This window comes from Cupressus sempervirens, chromosome 1, assembly GCF_028749045.1.
Source record: "Cupressus sempervirens isolate cs-2001-9-10 chromosome 1, ASM2874904v1, whole genome shotgun sequence".
In the NCBI taxonomy this organism is placed as follows: domain Eukaryota; kingdom Viridiplantae; phylum Streptophyta; class Pinopsida; order Cupressales; family Cupressaceae; genus Cupressus; species Cupressus sempervirens.
Genome location: NC_143118.1, coordinates 200,507,014 through 200,534,198, shown reverse-complemented (window position 1 = coordinate 200,534,198; position 27,185 = coordinate 200,507,014). Strand labels below are relative to the sequence as shown.

General features: G+C 36.0%; 1 protein-coding gene across 11 annotated transcripts in view; it reads right to left on the bottom strand.

Annotated features, from left to right (window-relative positions):
* Positions 1-20,982, bottom strand: part of LOC149576818 (Tetrapyrrole (Corrin/Porphyrin) Methylase) — a 272,690-nt gene extending 251,708 nt beyond the window's left edge. For 9 of the 11 annotated variants that reach the window (XR_016362336.1, XR_016362333.1, XR_016362327.1 and 6 more), the window contains exon 1: positions 20,663-20,982. Coding sequence is in view for 2 of the 11 variants with exons in the window: in XM_089820217.1 (XP_089676343.1) it covers positions 20,663-20,860 (198 nt within the window). In the remaining 9 variants the exon portion in view is untranslated. Of the gene's footprint in view, positions 1-20,495; positions 20,567-20,662 lie in introns of all 11 variants that reach the window. The other 2 variants (XR_016362339.1, XR_016362340.1) reach the window with 1 other exon arrangement.
* Positions 20,983-27,185: the final 6,203 nt, after the last annotated feature.

Sequence of the window (27,185 nt, the reverse complement as noted above, 5' to 3'; positions counted from 1 at the left end):
CGAAGTGGGAGATAACAGAGCAATAAAATTATGGACGGTCAACGGGAAGGAAGTAGCCAATGCAATGAATGAGTCGAAGCTGAAAGTCTATCATAAAAGAAATAACGCACCTCCGTGGACGAGCAACTGAGAGACAGTCTAAAAAAATTAATATTAATGTATATATGTAAATTAAGTGTAAAATGAAATCTTTTTATTTGATAGACAGGAGAACATTAGTCAAAGAGATTATCTCCGTATGGTACGGCTATAAAAACCAAGTAATCCACCACTGTACGGTAGATATTGTACAGCCACCAGGAAAAAAAGAAAGAAAAGACAATAAATATTGTTGAACAGAGAAAGATAACATTCGTCGAAGAACAAAGAGTAAATTGAACAATGAACAAGTGAAAGACACCGTATGGCCATACTAGGAGGGAGAAATATTTGACAGTATGGCTCAAAGGAAGTAAGCATAAGTTACCTATAGTACAGCCACCGAAGGGAGATCATACTGTGTGGAGAGCAATTACAGACTAAAGATGTATTAAAACACACCGCACGGAATTGGAAAAGTGAAAAAAGGCACCGTACGACATTTTATATGTAGGAAGGAGACCGTACGAACAAGCAATGAAGGAGAATTTTGACCGTACAGCTAAGAAAAGAAACATGCAGGGCAATGTTGACACCGTACGATCAGTCGAAGTGCTTGATAAAGATAAATGAACTAACACCGTACGGTCAGTCGAAGTGCTTGATAGAGATAAATGAACTAACACCGTACGGCCTTCAAGTAAGAAGCCAAAAGAAAGGATAGATCATACGGCCTTTACGGGGATAAAGTGTTAACAGAAACCATTGTAAGGCTCATAGAAGGGGAAGCTAGTACTAAAACGATGGTCGTACAGCCGTACGGATAGAAAGAGATCCCAAAAGCAATAAACACATAATGTAAGGTTGTTGGTAGAGAACTGTATGACATTCCTTGGTCTATTCCGTATGACATTCTTGGAGCAGATCAACCGTACAGTAAACCAAACAAAAAAAAAAAAGCAATTGTGCAAGCATTATACATGATTATTGACTATACGACAAAGGAGAGAGACCATACAACGAACTCATACGGACATCGGCAATAGGAGAACCATACCATACGATAGCAACAGTCAGAGTGGGGAGGCCGTACGACATAGGCATAGTCAACTATACAACATAGAAGTTTGAGATCACTGTACAGACTCACTTGAAGGGAAGCAAATTGCAGTACATCGATTAACACAGAAGAAGGGTGATAGGAGGTTTTCTTTTTTTTTTAAAAAGCTACAACAAATCAAAACAGTTGAGAATGGAAAACGTATGGTACTGGAGGGACAGACATAAACAGGTAATGAAGAAAACATAAGCGGTTGACAAAAATAGTGTGGGATTGGAAGAAAATCACAAAAATGGTGTGTTCCATGGACCCCTAGACCCCTAGTTAGTTCAGTTATCAATCGTGGGAAGTGTGACCATTGATGAGACCTGGAGCTGCTACAGGCATGGAGTGTCTGTCTACCAGACGTAGAAAGGGCACTGGAGAAGCCTTTCGAGAAGGGTGCTATGCTTTGAGGCACTCGGAGTAGCTATTTGGCGTGAGGCTGTCTTGGTGGATGCATAGAGAGCTCGAGAGGAGCTGATCATCCAGTTGAAGGCAATAGAGCGACACTTGTCTCAACGTACCCAGGCGTTGGAAGCAAAGAATGCGGCACGGGTGGCTATCAAGGTCAAATTGGCTAAGGTGACAGTATTGTGTTAGCAGAGGCAACAGATGCAACATGTTTTTGGAGACCAGTTTGGTGTAGGCACGGGATAAATGTGAATGTGATGTGACAGAAAAAAATCTATCCTGTTATAGTTAGTCACAGTTAATGTATTTCATTTTATTAATTTGTCTCGATAATTTTTGTAATTGTCGTCCGGAGATGACTTTTCTTTTGGGGGGGATGATGTTGTCAATAAAATCTATATTGTAGCCAACGGGTAGAATAGTATCCGAATGGGTGCGTGACAGTTGAGTCACCCCTTCGGAAAGATATATGTACACCATCTGGAAAAGATTTTGTAATCATCATTGTACTCAAGCATATCGAATATTGTAGTATCTTCTGCATACATGCGAATAATAAAAGGAATACTTATGTGTTACATGTTCTTGTCTATTGTCTGAATGCATTAATAAACCGTTTACCCTGTACGGTAAACACCTATTTTTACGTAATCAAAACTAACAAATGACCAAAATTCTTATATGAAATTTTAAACAACAAAATCTCAACTAATTCAAAAAATTTAAATACATATATATAAATAATTATACATAATTTTAATAAACAAGATTTTAACTAATTTAAAAATTTGAATGATTGGCCTCTAAACAACTCACTTCTTTTAGGGAAGGCAAAGAGTATCCTATGCATAAGGTAAACTTTTTCTTAATTATGAACATAAAAATGCTTATTGCTGTTTTTGTATGGAACTATAGAATGCGTAGGCTGTGAATTTAATATTAACCTTCCCCACACTAGCCATTTATGTTTTTTTTTACGAAAAATAACAATTTGATACTTTAATACGATTGGGCTTAATTTTTTCCCTCTTCTTTTCGAAACCATTTTTTGGTCCCTGATTTGATGGCCACAAAACCAAAAAGGCACTCAAAAATCATGTCAAGGAGTGAGGTGAGATCGTGGAGCTTTTGGTGCCATTGGATTCAAAACAAACTAACTCACTCCAACAAATTTTGTATTTTTTTCAGGCAAAAATATTTTTCCACATTGCTCAAACCAATAAAAATTCAGACAAATAGCCATTTTAAATTATAATAAATAAATACTAAGAACTATTATATTGTTGTCAAATAAAAATTAATCATTTGTTTTGATTGGCTAGATGACTTTTCAAATCAAAAAAACTTGGTTTAAACAATTCCATTAGTCACCTGCCTACGGCAGGAACTAATAAATATATTTAAATTCATTTAGACATTTAATATATTGAATATATATTGTTAGAACAAAAATGATAATGAAATGTCATATATATTAAATTAGTTATAAAAATACACCTAAACAAATTATCCAATTCCAATTCTAATTAGATGAAAATCCATATTAATAAACAAACAATTCATTTTAAACCTAAACAAACATTACCTAACATTTATTACATTAATAGGCACAATGGAAGCCATATGAATAGTTGCGACCCCTTAGTAAATGGTCATATAAATAGGGCGGGGGCGATATAAAAAAGGAATGATCTTAACCGAAAAAAAGGAAGATAATAAATCATATTTAAAAAGATATATAGCAAAATATATTCAGCCAAATGTATCATCGGCTAATAAAGGAAAGCCACACAAAGACAGCACGTAAGCCATAGAAGATGGCAAAGTAAATGTATCAATACATATGCCACCCACACGGACTTCATTAAAGGGGAGCTATCAAGAATAAAAACATAAGAAAACCACAAAGGAATACATCAAAAATAAAATAATAAAAACAATTTGTGTGTATCTTCCTAGTATTATGGAAAGGAGAAACTATGGATTTTTTTGCAGCAAATACACGTGGGATTGAGGATAAATAATACATGGAATATGAAAAGGAAATAAGACAAAAAGTGATCAGGTGTGGAAAGTGGATCCCACACAATAAGAGGAAGCTGACATGGAATGAATTAGCAATAGGGAAAAGAAAACCAAATGTGAAAGAACAACATGCAAAGACTTTGCAAATAACAAATAAAAATACATTCAAGAGTAAAGGCATTGAGAAAATTAAGGAACTTAATTATATGAAAAGACCACTGAATATTGAGGAAGGAGCATTAGAATCCTGAAATTATAGGGGTGAATAAATAAGAGGTATGTGTTGTCATTTAACTAATATATTTGTTAATAAGAAAAGCTATTCTTATTATTGCTGGGCAAGGATATTTATTAGATAGTCTTTACTTTATATTACTAATTAGAATATATATATTTGTATTTGTACTTTTATAATTGTATTTCAAATATACATTCACTTTTAAATGATATTTAATAGTTTGATATTATAAAGAATCAATTGATATGTTGCCAGATATTAATAGAATTTCTCGTGGATATAATCTTTTGATTGAAAACTTTCATAGTGCCAATGTAGGAAGTGAGATACTCGTATTGATGGCTATCATGCCAATGCAAGAGATGGGTAACCCTGTATGATTGATTAAAAAAGAAAGGGATAATATTGTGTCAATTCATTGGATTGACACCATAGAGATTAAAGGAATCTCTATCATGGGGTATGTGAGGCGTTAAGGTCTCCATCTAACCACCATGACTAGGATTAATAGACAATCTCCATGTGCTAGAATACTCTGATGATGTCAACATATGCATATGAGATTGCCCTTGGACGGAGGATGCCCCATCCAAGAAGGATCTTAAGGGTCAAGCTTCAAGGAAGATGGTGGAATAACTAAGGGTTAGGAACCCGATCTGGAGACGACTTTAAGATTGGGGTTCAAGACAGAGGGTAGAATAATGTAGTTAGATTTATTATTGTTTAAGTTCTAAGGTTTATTTTGCAGGTATTACTTGTCCCAAACTAACCCTAATAGTGGGATCATAACAGTTTCTTTCTTTCCAAAGCTCCCTAGAATCATGCATGGGATAGTTTGCCAAATACATCTGAAAAGATTGTTTGAGACGTGTTTGGCCAGCTCTTAAACCAACTCGACAAATTTTGGGGTACTGGGCATTAGAAGTTCAGTTTGGATCGAAAGAAGTTCCAACAATTTGCTGCATAGGGGCATGATAATAATAGATGGTCTGCATCGTCCACCTGTCACTTACAAAAAGGACATCTGCTGAGACTAGCTATCCCAAATCTAGCCAGCCTATCTTGCGTCAAGATACAATTTTGTATGGTCATCCACGAGAAAATGTCAGCCTTTGGGAGACATTGTGTCCACCATATAAGGTCCTTTGGCCACTCCTACTCCTCCACTAAGGCTTCTATGATTTTGTATCCCAGCTTCACTTTATATTCACCGTCTAAGGAATCACACCATCTAATCCTATCCTCGCCTTTTGAAGCCACCCAAACTTTATCTTTTGGAAATTTCTATGAGCCTCTCTTTCTACTCTTGAGGGGCATTCAAGTCTCTCAATTGCCTCCAATGTTATTTTTGGATGCCCTGCTAACTAATTGTTCTGCCCCATTTTCTTTTGGTCTCTTCTTTGATTTCTTCTATCCCAGGCAATGTGATTAGAGTTTTATCCCCATCCCACAGATCTTCCCAGAAGATTGCCTTGTTCTCGTCCTTCACTTCCCAATATATATGTTTAGTGATAACTTATCTACAATCTATCTAAAACGAAGTTCTAGATTGCAAATCCTCTAGGAGGGTCCCTTATTGTGAGGATTTTGATCGAGTCATTTGAATCGAGGTACTTCCTATGCAAGATTTGGACCCATTTTTTATTGCCTCTGTTGTACATGTGCCATAACAGCTTTGCCCCCATTGCCTTGTTTACAAGTTGCAGTTGTCTTGTTCCAACCCCTCTAGTCCCCTATGGTTTGTAGACGTTGTCTCGGGCACGAAGAGGAAATTTACGGGTCTCACCAGTACCTCTAGAAAAATCTTCACATTAGATTAATAAGGTTTTCTTCAATTTCTGTAGGAATTTTCAGGCAAGACATTGAATAAGCCGGAATGGTTGATAGCACCGCTTTGAGCATCATGGCCATGTCAATTGAAGAGAACTATTTACCTTTCCAATTTTCTAGTTTCCTCCTAGAGCTATTGACCAAGTCTTCCCAATATCTTACCTTGTTTGCTCTTGCGAATAAAGGAATTCCCAAGAATCTGCCCAGGAAGTTTGCTACTTTCGAGCCCAAAATCCTAGCAATATCTCCTTGCAGCCCTAGCTGTGCATTAAGGAAGAAAACTTCAAACTTGTGTTAATTGATAGTTTGTCCACTTGCCTTACTGTAATCTTCTACTAGGTTTCTGATGCATAAAGCTTTTGTTCTAGTTGCAACCCCAAACAACATAGTGTTGTCTGAAAATTGATTATGGATGCCTGGATCTATCCCCGAGGCAGTGTCAATTCCTCTCTATTGCCCCTCTGCCCTAAAGTGTGAGATACTTCTACCCAATGCCTCAGCCATGACGATGAACAAAAATGGGGATAGCGGGTCCCCCTACCTTATCCCTTTACTTGATTCGAAGTACCCCTACAAGGCTCCGTTGATTAAGATTGAAAAGTTTGGGTTTGAGATGCAACTGTCCACCCACCAGATCCAATTGCTATCAAAACAAAATCTTTCCAGTACTTCAAGTAAAAACTTTCTATCTACCAAGTCTAGGATTTTAGAATGTCCAATTTGCTCACCATGCTAGGTGTTCTGGTCTTTCTTGTTGTATGGATAGCCTCATGAGTCACAATAATGCCTTTGAAGATTGATCTCCCATGCGAGAAACCACTCTGCTCATCTGAGATGATCTTCTTCAGCACTTTATTGAGCCGGTTTGCTATAACTTTAGATATAATCTTATATATAATATTGCAGAGGTAAATAGGTCTGTAGTCTCCAAAATTTAGCGGTGCTTGCTTATTGGAAATTAGTGCGAGAAATGTGAAGTTGACAACTCCAAGCACTGTGGTATTCATCCTGGATTCCTCGACAACCTTATGTACATCTACTCCGATAATATCCTAGAAAGCATAGAAGAATTTGGCCAAGAAGTCATCCAATGCTGGAGCCTGTCTACCCCTATCTAGAATGTATCTTATTTTGTTTGTGCAAAAGTGGTCTCTCCACACAACATCTTGTTCTCCTCCTCACCAACTACTAAAGGAATTATGTTCAAAAAGGTTTCTCTTTGTCTTCTATTGTCTAAGACTGGTTTGTTTAGGATGAACTAAAAAAACTACAGAGATTCATGATTCACCTCTTCAATAGTGTTTGTTTGGGTGTTATCCTCTCCTAATATTTTTGCCATGTTCCTTCTTTTCCTATTGAAACCAGCCACCTTGTCGAAAAATTTCATGTTTTTGTCTCCTCCTGCAACCAAGGTTCCCTTGACTTTTGGCGCCAGAAGGTTTCCTCCCTAGCCACTATCTCAGCAAGTTCAATTTTCAATATAGTTTCCATCTCAAAGTCAATGTTGCCCATGCCTTGCGCAATGACATTCTCCTTCAATTGAATCAGTACATTTTCAATTGTCCTTTTCTTGAAATATATTGCCATATTGTGACTTATTCCATTCTTTTAGTTTTGATTTAATGTGTGACAGCTTCTTCCATAGTGCAAACATGCAAGTGTGTTTTTTTGCCTTGACCCATTTCCACCAAATAAGCATAAGTTCATGAAGGGAGGGATCACATAGCCAGCCATATGTTTTCAGACTTGACGGGGATTCCAGCCTTTGGTATATCTGATTTGATCTATGCCATAATAGGGAAGTGGTATGAAAAAATAAAGGAAAGTATTTTGGCCTTAAGGGAACTACCCATTGCACCCTGATTCCCACTCAAGAAAAACCTTTCAAGTTTCTTTGCTATGCCTGTAAATCCTTTTCTTTTGTTTGTCCAGATGTATTTACCATTTATACAAGGAACCTCCATAAGCTTGCCTTCCCCCACAAAGGTCTGAAAATCTCGTTGCACCCAAGAGATAGTTTGTGCTCCTCCCTATGTTTCAAAATTGTGGCATTGAAGTCTCCCCCAATGATAATTTGTGCTTGTTTTGTTGTTGGCACCACTACAATACTTCAGTCCATAAATTCCTTTCCGCAACTATAGCTACTGGTCCACACACATTAATAAGGAAGAAAGGACAGTCTAATTTCATGCAAGTGTGGTTTTTTGCCTTGACCTGGTTCCACCAAATAGGCATACATTCATGAAGCAAGGGATCATGTAGCCATTATTTTCGAACTTGAAGGGGATTCCAGCCTTTGGTATATCTGATTTGATCTGCACCAGAATAGGGAAGTGGTCTGAACCGGTAAAGGAAAGTATTATGGCCTCCCAATTCCCACTTGAGAAAAACCTGTCAAGCTTCTCTGCTATGCCTATAAATCCTTTTCTTTTTTTTTTGTCCAAGTGTATTTACCGTTTGTACAAGGAACCTCCATAAGCTTGCCTTCCACCACAAAGGTCTAAAAATCTAGTTGCACCCAAGAGATAGTTTGTGCTCCTCCCTGTTTTTCAGACCACCATCCAGTCCTAACTCTCCTGCACTAAGGAGCACTATATTGACAGCGGTTTCCACACAACTCCAAGACTCCCAAATGCTCCTATAGATTCCGCAAACAATTGCTCCCATTGTCTTCACATCTCCATCTTCTTCTTAGCCTCTTCCCTACTTCATTTAGTTTCTATAGCATGACAAAGTCAAGATTATTTCGCATAATTTGGGGCCTAGATAAGCGCCATTTGCTAGGGGCGTTTAGGCCCCTAGCATTCCAAGTTATGCAATTCATGGCTCCTTAGGAAGGATAATCTCCTTCTCGTTTCTTAATTTTCTTTGTCCCTTTGTGCTGGCAGCAATCTCAAGTTTGGCTTTGTTTGTTTTGGGTCCCTATTTCTTTTTTGGTTGAAGATTTGGTTTCTTGAGCTTGGAAGCAATTTATTCAATGGACCTAACCTCCACACATCCCATTTGTTCTAATTCCCCAAACATCTCCTCTTCTGATTCTACCTCACTAGACTCAATTTCCTCCAAAGGATCCTCTAAAGGGGTGTATTTGATTCATCATCTTCTCCACTATCAAGATAATTCCTCCATTGTTTATTAGACCATGGTCACTTATCACCATAACAACTTGAGGCTGCTCAAGGTTTACCACCTCGATTAGGGTTGTTTGTCATCTGGTCACTACCTCTTGGCTCTCTATTATGTTAACAGATGCTTCCCTTTCCACTAACTAGCCTATGTGTATTTATTGACTCTATCCAACCATACTACTTCATTCCATTCTAGATGTCCATGAGCTATCGACTTGCACATTGCATAGAGATTCAGCCTCTCTTCCCTTTCTACTTTCAAAATACATGTGCTTGTTGTTGTGGGAATCTCAATCTCTGAGGGTATTTCATTGTGTGGGGCATTACCTAAACCCATTTGTACATATGCTCCTTTGATCCTGTCAATAAGAATATCATCTAGAGATCTGAAGGTGTCTCATTGCTGCTAATGGTCTTTAGGATACTTGTTTCCCAAAATTCCAATAGAATGTTGTATATTTTGATCCATACTAGACCCTCATCAAGGGTGTGTTTCCATGGGCTGAAATTTGCATACCAATCCACCATGTGAATCCCTGCTCTATTGCAATAGTGTGGTCCACTCTTCATGGCTTTTCATCTTCTATTCATAATGGGGAAGTTACCACAAAGAAATCGTTAACTCAGACTCCTATTTGAATGTCTTCACCCCATTTCTCAAAACGCCACTCCTCTATGATTCCAACCTTGCAAATACCACCTCCCCATTTGATGAACATGTTGATATCTTTAAATTTGTTTGATTCAACCCTGATTTTCTCTAAGTTTAAAGAAATGAATTTGGGAGGTTTAGTGTTTGAAACCTTACCCATTATATTCTCTTGGGGATTCTATTGGTTGGTTCTTGGTTTCCATCTGTCTGGTTGTATCCACAGTCATTCGCCTCTTCCCTAATTTTGTGTCCGGCCCCATGCATTTTTCCAATTCCATCTATTTCTATTGCCTAATCCATTTTTTCGGGACTCTTCCTATCTCTTGACTCTATCAAGTGTGCTTGGCCTACCCCTTTTGCTCCAAAAGCTTGTTGCAATCTGGTGGCCATTAAAACTACGTTGGCGAGTCTATGGTGGGCCAATGGCCTTACTCCCCAGCCCTTGATTTTTGCCTCCTTGAGTCTACTTGGCTTTGCCCTTCGCTACTTGTTGTGAGTATTCTTGATGGCATAGATCCCTCCATCAATTGTAAATAAATTCCCATTGTGGCACATACCTAACTATATTTGATGCCTCCAGGCTTATTTATGGTACTCGACCATCTGTAATTGTTCTCCAATCATTAAATCCCTGCTTTTGTTCTATCTATTCGACCTCTATTGGTTGGGTCTTGGTTTCCATTTGTCTGCTTGTATCCACAGTCATTCACCTCTTCCCTAATTTTGTCTCCAGCCCCATGCACTTATCCAATTCCATCTATTTCTATTGCCTAATCCATTTTTTCGGGACTCTTTCTATCTCAACTCTGTCAGGTGTACTTGGCCTACCCTAGTTGCTCCAAAAACCTTGTTGTGATCTAGTGGCTATTAAAACTGCGTTGGCGAGTCCATGGTGGGCCAATGGCCTTACTCCCCAGCCCTTGATTTTTGCCTCCTTGAGTCTGCTTGGTTTTGCCCTCTGCCACTTGTTGTGAGTATTCTTAATGGCATAGATCCCTCCATCAATTGTAAATAAATTCCCATTGTGGCACATGCCCGACTATATTTGATGCCTCCAAGTTTGTTTATGGTACTTGACCATCTGTAATTGTCCTCCAATCATTAAATCCCCACTTTTGTTCTACCTGTTCGACCTCTGCTTCTCAGCCTAGTGCTACATAATTTTGCCACTGCTCTTGCCGCCCCATTTTTTGTTATATTGTCATAGTGATCATTAGCAACTATAGTCTAGAAATTAATGAAGCATGAATAGGCACATTCCTTACTGAGGGAGTAGAAATTGCCCAAGGGTCACCTCTCTTCATGGTAATATTTAGCTATATGGGGAGGACCACAATGGGAGAGGGGATCAAGGAAGAGAATCAACTCTATTACCATAGGAGCTCATAAGATGCAGATCATTTCATCAATTATCAGCAATCAAGCACACAAACAGATCAAATTAGGGATTTCTATCTATTGTGGGCAATATCATTCTTGTTCAATAGTGGTATGTTGAGATGTGTACTTATCTAACATATTACTTTTTATATGAATTACCAGTCTTTCTAGATCCTCAATTTAATGAATTATGGACTCCTTGGTAAATTCACCCCCTTATATGGATGGAAAGAGCTACATGAGGCCAAGAGGAATAATATTGGCCCTTGGGCATAAGGTAAAAGATTTATGGATTATATACTCTTCACTAGGTACACCCTCTCATATGGATGGCAAGAGCTACATGAAGTCAATAGGGATAATATTAGTTCTTGGGTGTATGAGTGATAATATTGACTACTAGGCCTAGGGTAGAGGATCAATAGATTATGGACTTCTTGCAAGGTATTATCCTAGGAAAAATCTACAAGACTCAAACAAACTGATTAGTAGCACCGATTTATCAATATGCTAAAATAATAAATTCATTTAACCCTACAAACAACAGAAATGAAAGCATAATCAATCAAAAATTAACAAAAAATCAAATGCAAACCGAAAGATTGCTTCAAGCCTTTGTTTCTTCTCTTTGTTCGTATGAGGGATTGCACTCAGCTATGTATCGAGCAACACCTTGACTCTGATCTCCGAAAATGATAAAAGCTATGATTTCAAATGATAGCAAGATGATAGCAAACTGTCAGAGGTTCGATGCAAAGGTGAGTGATGAAATTGTGAGATAGGAGGGTGTAGAATGGAAATACAACTCAAGTTCACAGAGTAATGCAAATGATATAAAGTAATGTAATTCATATATACATGAAGCAAACATAGAAAAAGACGACTATTGAACACGGAAACGAAAAAAACTTTGATTTTAAGAAGAGGGATGGGAAGACATCTTGTACTCGGAGTTCCTTGCAGTGGTTGTCTTATGTTTTATTCGAACACCTTGTAGTACCCTTAGGGCGTCCATCTTCTTTGCTATTGTTGTGGCTATCTGCCTTTCCAAGTCAATTTTCTCTATCCTCCCGCCCTCCTCCATGGCAACTTTCTCTGCTTTCCATTGATCTTGAAGAGTTTTCCTTTACAACTCCCATTCCTTAGCCAAGCTTTTTCTTTGTTGGAGTTCCAAGAAAGTCCTCGGAAAGGCAACTTTCATAATTGTAGGGGTCTCCATGAGAGGCGGTGGTTGTTCAAAGATTAGCATGAAAATTATTTTATCTACCTTGGCTATGAACATCGCCTTTTTTAGAGCATGATCCTCTTTTGCTTTCTCCCACCACGACTTGCATTCGCTTCCCATCACACTTTCAAACGTGATATTCTCAGCAGTAATCTTTTGTGCCATTTTACCCTTGCCCTTCATCATCTTCCTTACCTTCTCTTTCGCTTTCAGTGCCGCAAGCTTCTTCCTTTTGGAATCAATAATGTTCCCTCCAATCAAGTTTCCGATACTTAATTTCACTATCGCGTGGTGATGCCTCACTTCCCAAATTTCCTTAGTTGTTTGTATGTGCCAAGTGTGCCAACCGTTCGTATGACGTGTCTTTCTACACCCTTCCATATGGACCTCTTCCCAATTTTGTATGGTCATAGTATATGTTTATGTGGCCAGAGAGTAATTGCCACCATACCTTCCTTCATACGGACTTGCTCTGGAGATGATAGGTACGAGTATAGCTTCCTCGTATGAACCTGCTATGGAGTATGGATTCCATATGGACTGCTTGCCTAGTGTCCTCCTTCGTACAGTTGTACAGAATGTTTGCCTAATGTCTTCCTTCCCTACGGCAGTCTTAAACTCTGTTGTCTCTTGTACGGCTACCTCTGTACACCATCCTTCCTTCCACTGTTCTTGTAAAGCCGCTCCTTCCACCTAGTGTGCCAACAATATCACTAGTTGTCTCCCCTGTATGGCTCTTGTTCCTTGTACGGCTCCTTTTCTCCCTTGTACGGCTATTTCTCCCTCTTGTACGGCTTCTCCCCCTCATACGGCTCTTGCTCCTTGTACGGTTATTGCTCCTCGTACGACTCCTTTTCTCCCTTGTACAGCTACTCTCCCTCGTACGGCTATTACTCCCTCTTGTACGACTCCTCTCCTTATCAAAATCTCTTTGGGTTGATCCACTTCTCCCAAGTTTAAAGTTTGGAGTTTGGCCTCCTTGTATTCCACCTCTTTTTCAAAAATGTGTGCAGGTGTCTTGTTGAGGGTTGCCCCACCTTCCTTATACTTCGTGTACCCCTCCGGGTATCGTTCTTCCGACTCGAAATCTTGTATTTGCAGCATATTACATTTTGCATGGAAAACTTCATAGCTTCCCATCTGCCAGTGGAATAATACATTCAGGGAACTTGTGTCGTCGTCTGAGCACTCCTTCCTCATTTGGTTTCATCCCTTCATAGTCTTCCCCTTCAGAGTCTGATGCTAGGTCCTAACATACTGACTGATTCTTGAGATCTATGATGTACTTTCTTCCTTCAAACTCAATAGATAGAGTGTACCATTTCCAATTATGGGTGGCTTTTGTTGTAACTAACCATCCTCTTCCTAATAAAGCATCATACCCTTTCTTCTCCAAGGTAATGACCACAAAATCTAGGAAAAATTGTTCAGTGTTGACTGTGACTTTTTGTCCCATTAAGGTTCCTATACTCTTTATTCCATGTTGGTCGGCTCCTACTAATTGAAATATCAGTGGCTAGAGTGTGGGTTTTCCTATTTCCTTCCACGTTTCTTCAAATAAAACATTTATACTGGAACCTCCATCAACGATAGTATTTGAAAGCTTGCACCCTAATATCCCCATTTCTACTACGGCTGGTGTTGTCCCCGTTCCTATAGAGAATAGGGTATTGTTTTCTGTCTATGCTTCTCCTTCCTACTCTTTCTTAGAAGTTGCCCCTCTTAGGCTTGCCCCCTGTGTTGATGCTACCTATAACTAGGGTAACATTTCCAATAAATCAAAAATTTTCACAAGGATAGTGGTTTCTAGTACTTGCTTCACAATATTCGATACACCCCTACCTGAAGTAGGTTTTTCTGGCCTTGTCTTCCCTTCCTCTCCCATGCTATCTTGAATGTCCTCCTTTGCTTCCTGAAATCTTTCCATCTCCGTAGTAGCATCTGGATAGGCTAATTTTCTGGCTTGCATCCTCGTAACCACAAAAATTTTGCCTTTTGGATCTTCAATGTCTAACATATTTGCCCCCTTCTACCTCGAGTATTTTGCATCCTCATGATTGCTTGGCCCACACCATTTACACAGCATTCCTCCATTTTGTCCTCCTCGGTCCTGGCAATCTCATGCAAAATGTCCCCATTCATTGCACTTTCTACATTGGATCATAGGTCTCCCCTTAGAATCATGTTGGATTACTCGTCGCAGTGTGTTGTTATTGTTGTTGTTGTTGCTATTATTATTACTTCCTCTTCTATTATTTATGTATCCTCCTAGTGAGGCTTCTGTATTTGTATTCTTTGGAGGGGTGGAGGGTGGTGTAGATTGCTCTCCTTGGGTAAAGAATACTTGGGCGCTTTGCGTTTTCAAATTGTAGGGACAATCTTTAATTGTGTACCCCAAAACCTGACAAATCTCACAAAATGCTTTCTTTAGACATGCTCCTTTTGTATGGCCTTCTTTTTCACAGTCGGTGCAACAAAGCTCCCTCCCTCCTTTTTTTTCTTCCTTACTCCCTACCACTTCCTTCATTAATCGCCTCAAGTCTTTTCTCAGGGCTTAGGTGGTTTTGGATTCATCTTCGCTTTCTTCTGAACTTTCACTCACACTTCCATGCCTTCTTGCCTTGGAAGTTTTGCTCTGGCTTTCTATGTCCATCACACGAGTACACGCATCCCCCAAGGTTGATGGTGGGACTATTTTCATCTTTTTCCTAGGGGATGGTGTTAATCCTTCAATGAACCATTTTTTCTTTAGTCCATCTGCAGGCTTGTTTGTCATGTTTTCCTATCAGCTCTTTTAGTCTTCTACTGTAGGTTTTAACGGATTCACTCTTCCCTTGCCTTGTGTTAGAAATCTTCGTTACTATGTCATCATCATCTCTCAAGAGTTTGAATTCTTCCTCAAAGCTGTGCGGATATTATTCCATGTGTTTTTCTTTCCTGCCTCCAGATTGGTATACCAGTCAATGGCTATACCCCTTAGTGTGGTAGGGAAAGCGTTTAGCCACTCAGCTGCGTCGTTTTCTCCATCGACTTGCCATATGGTTATGCATGTTTTACAATGGCGCGCGGGGTCCTCCGAGCCATCCCCTGTGAACCTCAGCAATTTTTGTTTGTCTATTGCCATTATGTTGGCCTTTTTCCCTCCTAGTGGAACTCTTCCTCTCGATGGAACTCTTCCTCCCAATGGAACACTTCCTCCCGATGGAACACTCCACCTGACAGATCACTTTCTCCTGACAAAACACTCCCTCCCAACGGAACACTCTCCTCCCGATGGGACACTTCCTCCCGATGGAAAACTCCAACTGACAGAACACTTCCTCCTGACAAAACACTCCCTCCCGACGGAACACTCCCTCCTGATGGAATACCTCCTCCCAACAGAACACTTCCTCCCGACAGAACACTCCCTCCCGATGGAATACCTCCTCCCGATGGAACACTTCCTCCCAACAGAACACTTCCTCCCAGTGGAACTCTTCCTCTTGATGGACAACTCCCTCTCGATGGAATACCTCCTCCTAACTAGAAGTTCCCTCTCGACAAGGAGTCTGATTCTGATTCTTGATTACCGGAAGTATCCTCTTCTCCAAGACTTTGCTCCTGTCTAAGGTCTCTTCGTGTAGGTGTCTCTAGATTTTTGTGCCCTAATTTCCTTCCTGGTGTCTGCACGATGACCAAATTGGCTATACCTTTGATTGTATGCTCAATCAACCCCTCTTGGATTCTGGTGGAATCCCCTTGTCCTACCTTCAAGTTATGACATCTCTCCTCTCGTTATTGGAGACATAGTGTGCTCAAGGCGACTTCCTCCTCGATTTCTTCTCCTAGTACCCACCTCAGATATATGTTTGGAATTGATGGCATGAATTGGTTTAGTGTCTTTTTTATTTTGTCTCTGCTCTTTCTTCCTCCACACGTAACCAGTTGCGTGCCAACAGGAAAGGAATCTATCCCAGTAGATCATACACCCCTGGTGACATCGAAAGTTCTTCGCGTATCATACCTTCAAGAACCATTCTCTCATGGGCTTCCCTTTGTATGTACTATTCGACCGCAACTTCCTAGGCTGTCACCAGATCGCATGTCAATAATCTTCCCTGGTTATTTCCTCTTCTCTATCAATATTTGTTACTTGTATAAGTGGTAGAAAGGGCCTTCCCATTACTCCATCCTGTCAACCTTCAAGTTCAAACTTAGGCAATAGTGCCAAAAATGTAGAATGGAAATACAACTCAAGTTCACGGAGTAATGCAAATGATATAGAGAAATGTAATTGATATATAAATAAAGCAAACATAGAAGGCACCTTAATACCACAATACCAATGGACGAGGAAATGGTTTATTTATTCATACCAAAAACATCATGAGTACATTGACAATATTCCAAGTACTTATAGAAGGGTCAGTTGGTTGAGCGAACCAACCGACGCATTCCCTCACCTCCTAATTGCCCAACCCGAATAAGCTTTAACAAGTACTAAGCACAATAGTTACTTTATTCAGACTACAGCGGGTTGTTTATATAGATTTTCAGGAAATCCATAAACGATTGAAATCAATCTAGGAAAATAATGATCAATGGACAAGGACGAAAGAGACTAGAGAAATAATTGGAAAGTTTCCAATTTTAAACTAAAAAAGACAGAGGATAAAATCTGAGATATTTCCAGTTTTTGGAGAGATAATGTTTCCAAAAATTGAAAATGGAAACTTTGAAATATTTTCTGATTTTGGGTTTTCAAAAAAACAATTTTTCAATTTGACAATTTTCTAATTTTCAGAAATCGTAATTACTCATAATTTTGATTTTTTAGTTTTTTAGAAGCTTTAATTGAATTTAAAATTCAATTGAACTAGAAAGATGATATTAGTTGAAATTCAATGGAAATTAATCAAAAATTGATATTGAAATTGGAAGAGACTGAATTAAATTTAGAGTTTAATTTAATAAATAGGAATAAATTAGTTAAATTGCATAATTAATAGTTATTATTATTTAAATTATGGGGAATTGAATTTAATTAAATAATAATGATCAATTAATAAAAGGTTAAATAATTAAATAAACTTAATTATTTAATTAAAATTAGTGAATGATTAAATGATGACAAGATTTTTTTTTTTAGAGGAAATAAGATGATTAATTAACAATTTAAGAACCCATAATTCATAGAAGAGTAATTAGTGCATTAAATTTGAACTCACAAGTCTACCCATTTTTGGGTGTCTACAAGTACAACCCCTCAAATGGATGTCAGGAGCCACATGAGGCCAAGAGGAATAATATTGGCTCTTGGGCCTAGGGAAGAGGATTAATGGATTATGGACTCCTCAATAGGTAGATCCCATCATATGGATCGCAAAAGCCACATGAGGCCAAGAGGGGTAATATCGGCTCTTGGAAATATGGTAGAGGACTAACAGATTATGGACTCCTCATTGAGTCACTAGCTACACCCCCTCAAATGGATGGCAAGCGCCAGAAGAGGCCAAGAGGGATGGTATCTGCTCTTGAGCCTAGGGTGGGGGATTAATGGATTATAGATGCCTCAATAGGTGCACCCCCTCATATAGATGGCAAGAGCCACATAAGGCCAAGAGGAATGGTGTCCACTGTTGGGCCTAGGGTAGAGGATTAATGGATTATGGACACCTCACTAGGTACACCCCCTCATATAGATGGCAAGAGCCACATAAGGCCAAGAGGGATGGTATCCTCGCTAGGGCCTAAGGTAGAGGGTTAATGGGCTCCAAATTCCTCACTAGTTACGCCCCCTCATATGGATGGAAAGGGCCACATAAGGCCAAGAGGGATGGCATCCACACTTGGACCTAGGGTAGAGGATTTATTAAGGCACCCTATATAATGCCCCTTATCCTAGCTTTCCTATGGTTGGGTTCCATTAATAAATTAAAAGTATTTTTACGATTAGTTTAGTGTTCCCAATTCTAGTAGGAATGATCATTGCTTTTAATGTCTCTAATAAGGAAGATCTATTTTGTGGAAAATGATTTCCTAACATGTTGCAAGATCTGAACCGAGTACATGTGGTTACTAATTCTATTCCTACTTCTTGTTCTACTAACAATTTGTGATTTAGGGCAAAAACTAGGGCATTTACAAAAAGGGACATTAAATAAAGTCATAGTCCTTCATAGAATTGTATGAAAGTTACCTTTGGGGCATTGAAAGGTTGTCAATCAAGGAAGAGAAAACCGAGCAGAGGGTGTATAAAAGAAAATATAAAGGTGAAACAAGTGCATATAAGATTGAAGCCAAGGGAAAAGTTGAGGATTCCTATACGAGCAAGAGTGCAAGAGAAGCATCACAACATCCAATTCAAAACTCCCTTGCAGACAAGTTTCAAACAATAGGTTTAAGTTAGAACAAAATCATGGCAAGTCCCATTGGAGAAAAGTAAACGTTTTCCTAGTTTGCAAGCAATGGATTGGAGGTTCCTATTAGGAACTGTAAGATTTGTGAAATAATCAGGACAGAAAATGGGCAAGATGGTAAAGCATTTGGCTGCAATTGTAGCCAGACACCTTGCAAGATGTGGCGATTAACTAGTATACAAAAATTGACCAAGCCTCTAAAATACATGGAAAAGATTAAAGAAGGCCTTCAAAGAAGAGCTTAAATTACTTCATGATGATAATGAAATGGTGGCAAAAATCTAAATACAAAACAAAGAAAAAACAAAAACATACCAGCTTATAATCGAAGGATAAAAGAATTGCTTGTAAAGTTAGAGGAAAAAAGCAGATGACAATACCAATTAAAGTAGAGAACTTATTATAAACTATTCCTATACTTGAGATGCTATTGTATTGAGGGAGAATGAGATGGTGCATGCTATGGCCCAACTGAAATATGGTAAGAATGAAGATCCAATAATCAAACCTCTACTTCTCAACACGTTGGAGAAAAGAACATTAGTGAATATAGAGATGCTTGGAAGGAATCTCAACAATACAATCATTATTGGCCGGTCTGGTACGAACATGCTTCCATCAGACGCTTAAGTCTTCGTAAGCCAGCCATTTCATCTTCAGCTTTGCAAGAAGTAGGTGCAGATCAGAAAGAGATTAAGGTACTTGGAGGCTTAATGGGACAAAAAGTAATTATTGGAACCCAGGCATTTTTATTGAAATTTGTGGTCATTTCATTAAGGAAGAAAGCATATGATGCATTGTTGGAATTTTGAAACCATAACTGGAACAAGAATACAATCTCCATTAAGAACAAGGTTTGAAAATATTTGAATATATAACTTATTTGAAGAATCAAACAGTCAGTGACTAACTAGCTTCCTTGGATTCATCAGATTCAGATTCCCCTTCGATGGAGCCACGCAACGAAGGAATACTGGAGTTACAGTCATTTTTGGAGGATGATACAAATTCTCTCGATGGCATAATTCATTGGCAAGGGTAGGATTATGAAGTATTTACATTAAACTATACCAAGAACAATGAAGACAAACAAGGATTGTGTGATGATAAGCAGAGGAGGAGGAATGACTTGTAAAAAAGGATATTTTATGTGTGTCAGACACTATCCACTGTTTGTGAAAGGCAGTAGTTCCTGTAGAGACATCTTGGAATAGTAAAATTAAACTATTTAACCTGGAGCAGACAGATATGCTTTTCTAAATTAAATCAGTTTCATGGAAAATTTACAGAAAAAAGACAAAGAAAATTTAAAAATATTGAAGATTGGAACAAAAAAGGAGAAAAATTATTCAACAACCAAAGGAGAAAATAATAAAAGGCCTAATTACAGAAAAGCCCAACTATTATTCGAACAAAAAAGAAGAAAATAAGCAGGACTTGGATTTAAAGAGAAGTTAAAAATCAAATGGGAAATTTTGCCCTCCATATGAAGCTATTTTTGAGCTTTATGCTCATACTTCACTTACTAGAGCAGATATCAGAATAAACTTTTTACTTAAATGTGTATATTTTCTGTAATTATCACCAACATAAATTAGCAAAGTATTATTAGCATAATGATGATCGTGAAAAAATCATACAGGCTTAAGCTTACAAAGTCTTTTTTAAATTAATCGAAAACACCAATACAAACCTTTGCCTACTTAACATAGATGAATAGGTACTAGGCTGTAATCAGATTAGTCTTAAATCAGGAGGAATTGTGACAAAAGGATGACTTTCAAAGCATTAGTTTCTCTATAAGATTTGCCAAGTTTGATTAATGTATCATCATTTCTCCCATCCCATGTGACAAATATTTACAACTACTTTTATGCTAAGTTGGTCCTCTTGCAAAATAAATAAGTAAAAAATCTTATCATTTTATTTTACATATGCTTGTGCTAATTCATACGCAATTATCGAAGTTTATGAACACCGCGAATTTATTTAACATATTCACAAAACAAGCAACTGCACATTTACCAATGGAATTATCCAAGTTTATAAACGCTGGGGATTCAGCTCTCATATTCGCAAATTAAGCAAGTATACTTCTGCAGGTTACAGGAAAACATTTTTTCAAGGTCTGACCCTATTTGCTTCACTATGGACAAAACAAGTAACGGAAACTGATACAAACATTGCTTTACCTTCTTATTTTGGGCATCGTGATTTTTGGGGGTGTGTTTATTTCCATTCTCACCAACCCCACAACATATATTAGCTTTGACATTCCAATTTATTTGTCTTGGTTTAAAGAAAGGCCTTCCCATCGAAATAAGAGGATGAGGGACTGAGAGCTTAAAAAGAGTAGGAAGAAGCATTGGCCTGCACAATACACGAGCCATTGTGGCTTCACCCTTTACTTTCCGCAAGTCCTTAATCTGGTCTCTTCCATAAGCCGAGGAGGAAGCTTAGTTTGCATCAACTGTTAGCGTTTGGCACTGTATTACACTGAATGGCGCCCGTGGCTAAATAGCAGAGGATTTGCACCAGATGTGACAATTTCCAGAATTTATTAATTAATTTATAAATCATAGAGCTGTAGCTCTATGATTTATAAATTAATTAATTAATTCTGGAAACAGATAGACAGCTCCCTGAATGGCACGGACGGTAGAATTTTTTGAGGGCAGTGTTTTCAAGTTATTTTTTGGTTCGGGGCGGATGGTTAATATTCGTATAACTTTATCTTCTCATTAAGTGTGGGAGTGTTAGGGGAATAGCACCAATATGTATACGTTGATAAGGTGTTTCTTAATGTGATTGACGGCTTTAAAGTCATTTAGATTTAATGAATGCTGAGTTTTCTATTTATTCTTATGAGAGATGGATTAGTGTGAATCACTACTCATGAAATATAGGTCAATGAGTTCAACCTAAAAACTACTCAATTAAATTATGATAGCAATATCATAATCTTAAAAAGTAATATAATTTGACTTCTTCATATTAACAAAGTTTCTTGCAAAGATCATCAAGCACAGAAGGGTCAAAAAATGCTTATTTTAAAGTGTCGCCTAATATTCATTGAAAGATGCACCAAATATTGCTCACTTCAAATTATCAATACTTATGAACAAATGTCTTAGGAGTCCTGTAGAAATGTTACAATAGTGGTCCACAAATGGGTCAATTAATAATCATAAAAGGTAAAAATGATCAACTATTAGTACATATGTTGTCATTTTTGGAGCTCTTTTAAAATTAGTAATTGGAGGGTAAATTGTGGCTTCATACACTTGTTGGGACGCATTCGATTACTTGTGCTCTTCCCCAAAAGGGTTTAATTGTGGAGTGGAGTCTTAAGCGAGGGAGATAGGAGTTGAGGGTGTGGGGTTTGAAAGTGAAGCATCATTAACTATTTAATATTTATCTTTATTTAAAAAATAAACGAATATGATAACATATTGTACACATCACATATTTTATGTAATATGTTTACGATTTCCAAAAAAAAAAATAATAATAATCTTTTAAGTCAAAGCATATTAATAAAGTTTCAACACAACTTATTATGAATTGGCAGTGCTAATACATATAGGATTCCATTAAAGTGTGCAACACGTATATTACAAAAATCTTATAATACTTTTCAAACAAAAGCCAATGCCACATGTCTAATCCATCAAGCTCAACCATCCACCTATTAGTCACTTCATCTTGTATTCAACACAAACAAGTTGTAAGGCTACCAATGAAATCATCAAAAGAAGAAGACACAAATTAAACAATCTATTACAAACAATCATTTGACCAAACTAATCAACTCTGCAATTATGGGGAAAAAAAAAAAAAAAAAATTCCACAAATCTAGCAACACAATTACAATAAGAGAACAAAAATGTAAGATTTCATACCAAATAAGCATTCAAGATAGCATTAACTTAACCAATTCAAATAGCCATGAAAAAAGTTTATTGTTCAACCATACAAGTCCATGAATTGCCTACAACAAAAACACCTATTGCAATGAAGAGGGAAAACCATGATCAATGTTATATAATATTGAGAGAGAATTGATACTAAGAGGAATCTGATATTGAGACTAACGTATAAATGAATTTGATAGATTGCAATGAATATAATGAATATTTACAAAATTATAGGTGATTAAACCTTGTATGCAAATTGTTTAGAAACATTTAAAGAGGGCATGGTAGGTGTCCACATCCTAATGAATGAGAAAATATGTGTTAAATAAAGATCAATATTATAAAATTAGAAACACTTTTAAGTTTAGCTTAAGTAATTAGAGTAATAAAGGACCTACTTATTTAATTAATTAAATAATGTCCTAAGTAATCCAACCTCCTCATTCCCATCTCCCCACCCCCTCAATGATTAAGTTAGGGAGACGTTGGAAAAAACTAAGATAAATGCATGAATGAGTCTTGGCCACAATGCCAAACAAGTTACCCATGTACAAACAATGCAATCTCTCATAACTAGAGAAAAATGAGAAAACCACAAAGGAAAATCTCCTCTTCAACGGGAAGAATATGAAATAAATGCACTAGTCAAAGAAGGAAATAAGATTGATTCTATGTGACCCTTGAAAGACTACTTGTGTCACAATAGTACAAGGAATGTCCCCCCTGAGAGAGAGAGAGAGAGAGAGAGAGAGAGAATGTAAATATCTCATATGAAGAAAGAAGTCATGTGCCAATGATGAAGGTTTGAAGACAAAGCATACAATTCACTACTCACAAATAACATTTCTACCCCTAGGAAGAAACATGTCCATTAGAGATTTGAGAAGTCATTCCCATAAACTAGAAGAGGTGGGATTCCAAATGTCTCTAGAAGCTTCTCAAATGTTACTATGTCCATGTAGGATGATAATATCTAATAATTAGATACATGTTCAATCAATGTAAAAGGTGACAATCTAGAACTTTATAAAAACTTGCATAGAATAAGTTGCATGGGAGATGAAGATGAGTTGATAACACTAATGTGACTACCAATAAAGAGGACATGAACATTTTCAAAATAATCCTCTAGATTTTCATTTGAGACCCCACACACAAGTTTGACATGTTTGCAAGGTACAAATCCAAGTAGCCATGTTTAATTTCATGTACTAAATGAATAGGAGGCACGAATGTGTCAATGTCAAGTTTATCAAGAAAAAAAATATGTTGAAAACTTAGATGGTATATCAATGTAAGAAGTAGAAATTGGAAGGTAAACCTCTAATCTGTTAAAACATGAAAAATTCATGATATACTCAAGTTCCTATAAAGTATTCTTATCTAAGAGTGTGTAATATGCATCTGCAAGCAGAAAAACAAATTTTGTTGTGAAACCTTTTGCATGTAGAAGTATTAGTGTCTCCATATATCCCCTATTAATGTCTAGTCCAAAGTGCGTGGGGACAATCAATGTTCAATATAACTCACATAGTACCATGATCAACATGCTGTCTGTATCAACTTAGTTTTGCATTTCTCTAAGTTGGTTTAGTATTTAATTGGATAATATTGATCAACCAATTGAACCTAATTGATATAATGAATCATTTTACTGAAGGCTTTCAGTAAGTCTTTTTACCTTTTTTGTTTTTTGAGCCTGTGCTTGATTTTTGAAGCCTTTAACATCTTTTTTTCTCATTTTTGAGTGTGTCTTTGTTAGCTTTTGGTCTTTCAACTTTGCTCAAGTTATTGCTTTTGATTTACCCTTTGATTCAATCTATACTAGAGCTCAATTGGACTTGGTAGTCAAAAGATATGATCATTTTAGTGTCCAAAAGGTGGACTCTCCAAGTGCAACCACACAATTTAAAACTATCATGTTATATTTTAAAGTTGACATACATTATTTGAAAAATATAACTTAAATCCACTTTATGTTATGTGTTATGTTTTTAAGTTACTTTAGCATTTAAATTTTTCACTTAAAGTAACTATAGAGCACTTTATGTTATATTTTTAATTTGAGTTACTTTTTAATTTTTCACTTAAGTGACTAAATTAACTATATAGTTTGATTTAATTTTTGAGTTTTAATTCAAAACATCTTAGCAAATATTACTTTTTGAATGATATTTGCACATTATATATTAACTATATAGTGTAAATATTATTTTTAACTCAGTTAAGTGATATTTATTCAAAAATTAAATAAACATGTGTGCTTAATTAATCACTTAAGTTGTGCAAACATATCCCATTTGCATGTAAATATTCAAATGCTCCAAGAGAATGTGTTTTTGAACTAAGAACATGTAAATGTCTTTAACTTGAAATGTGTCATGACCCTCCTAGAGTGAGCAATGCATATTTGAGTTTTTAAAATGTGCAAAGACCCTCCTAGAGTGAGCAATGCATATTTGAGTTTTTAAAATGTGTAATGGCACTTGGATAATGTGTTTTACATATGTTTCATGCATTGCAAATGGTAAACCCGAAATTGAAAATTCAAGGGTAAAAAACTTGATGTTTTCCTCCCCCAAGAACATGTTTTCCATAAAAAATGCTTAGATATGCCCATGATATGGCTTGAAATCCCCAAGAAGAGGGCATCGGCTACCAAGGGAGTTATTTCAACTCCCTGGATGCCTCCATGCCATACCTGCTCATACCATCCCCATACATGCTTGTGTGTGTTTAGCCAACTATGGTACCTATTGTGCCAGAATTGAAAATCATGCCCAGTTTATATGGAAGGCTCAAGCCCTTTTTTAATGATAGTGAAAAGTGAAGTTATTCATTTTTCATTTGTAATTTTTCTTGAGAGAATGTAAAGGTTAAGAATTTTAAATTTTTTTTTTTTTTTTTTAATCGATAAGAGGTTGAAGCCAAGATTCATTATTATTATGTGATGTGATTAGTTATTTTTATTTATTAAGTTTGTGAAGAGTCGAACCCAAGAACTCTTGGATAAGAGACTCACAATTTACCATTGTGTTGTAGGCTCTTGCCTAAATTTTTTAAAAGATTAAATAGTCATGTATTTATTTTTTATTTCTAATAAATTTTTAACTTATTTTATTTTATTTATTATTTGTATTATCTTTTAAGTTTATATATCTAAAATAAATTATATATATATATATATATATATATATATATATATATATATATATATATATATATATATATATATATATATATATATATATATATATAAAATTTTAACATGAGTTTATAGTTTGTATAACATAATAGATAATATATAAATATTATTATTTATATTTTTCGTAATTTTATTAATACATATGTTACAATGGATTTTTACATCTTTATATAGATTTCTATAGTTTAATAATTATATAGATAATACAAATCCACAAAAGTTTAATAATTATATTAAATTGTTACAATTTACTAATAATTTCTATAGTTTTCTTAGGCAAGAGCCTACAACACAACGGTAACTTATGAGTCTCTCATTTCGGAGGTCTTGGGTTCGAATTCACTTAATACAAAAATAATTAATTATAACAAATAATAATAACTAATTCGGGCTTTGGTAGTTTACCAATCCAAAAAAAAATCTATAGTTTAATAATTATATTAAATTATTAACAGTGTGCATCCAAAGGTTTGATCATACGTATCTTCTCAATTATTCAATTAAAAAATTTAACTAAAAAAAAAAAACTAATAATATTGTGTTAGAGTTTTTGTTTTAAGATTTTCTATTATCTAAAATATAGTAAAAGAAAAAAATATTTCAATAAATTTACTTACAAAATTTTAAAATAATATTTTTTAACATACAACCAATTTTTTTATTATTATTTTACAAAAATAGAAGTGTTAAACTTAAATTATATTAATCCATCACATAACATATCTCTCGCACAAGAATGGAGTTGTAAAATAATGACCAAGACACTGATAGAGAATTTTTTATTTTTTATTTTGTATTGAACAGTGCAAGTTTTGAACTTAAGACCTCAAAGAAGGAGGCTTCCCCAACACAGCTAAGCCTAGGCTGCGGGTGGGACTCAATAGAGAAAGTTAGAAAGTTAGATTCTTAGTGGGCTTGGGATAGAACATTTCTTTTTGTAGAAATAATTTTTAGAGCTTATTATCTACTAAATAAGTCTTGTTACTTAAAATGTGCTGAGAAAATCTAATCTAAATTTAAAAACTAGAGTTCTAAAAAAAATTTAAAAATTAAAATACTTAGAGTATTTTTTAAAATTACAATCTCATTAGTAGATAAAAAAATTAAAAATATATTTCTAATTGCTAATAATAATAATATAACTATTAAAAGTAATATATGCTATTATTAAAAGAAAACTTATAATTTGTAAATGCATATCTATTCCTATATGTAAATGAATATAAGATGGGACACCTATTAATCTCATTAATTATTTTAACTTAATTATTTACATATTAATTTAATTCAAGTTATTATTATTATAAAATTGAACTAAAAAAAATATCAAATACAAAAAGTTGAATGCTTAAAATGTTCAAATGTCGTTAAAAAATAAAATTGATTATTAAAATTATTGAAATTAATCATAATAATAATAATATTTTTTGTTTCAACACTTAATAATAATAATAATATTTTTTGGTTCAACACTTAGAAACAAACTTTTAACCTTTTCATTCTACCTGCCCGACACTCTTGTTATATAAATTCATTGCTTTTGTTCTAATTTCAATTAAGTGGTTCAATATATTTTAATGAATAATATTTTTT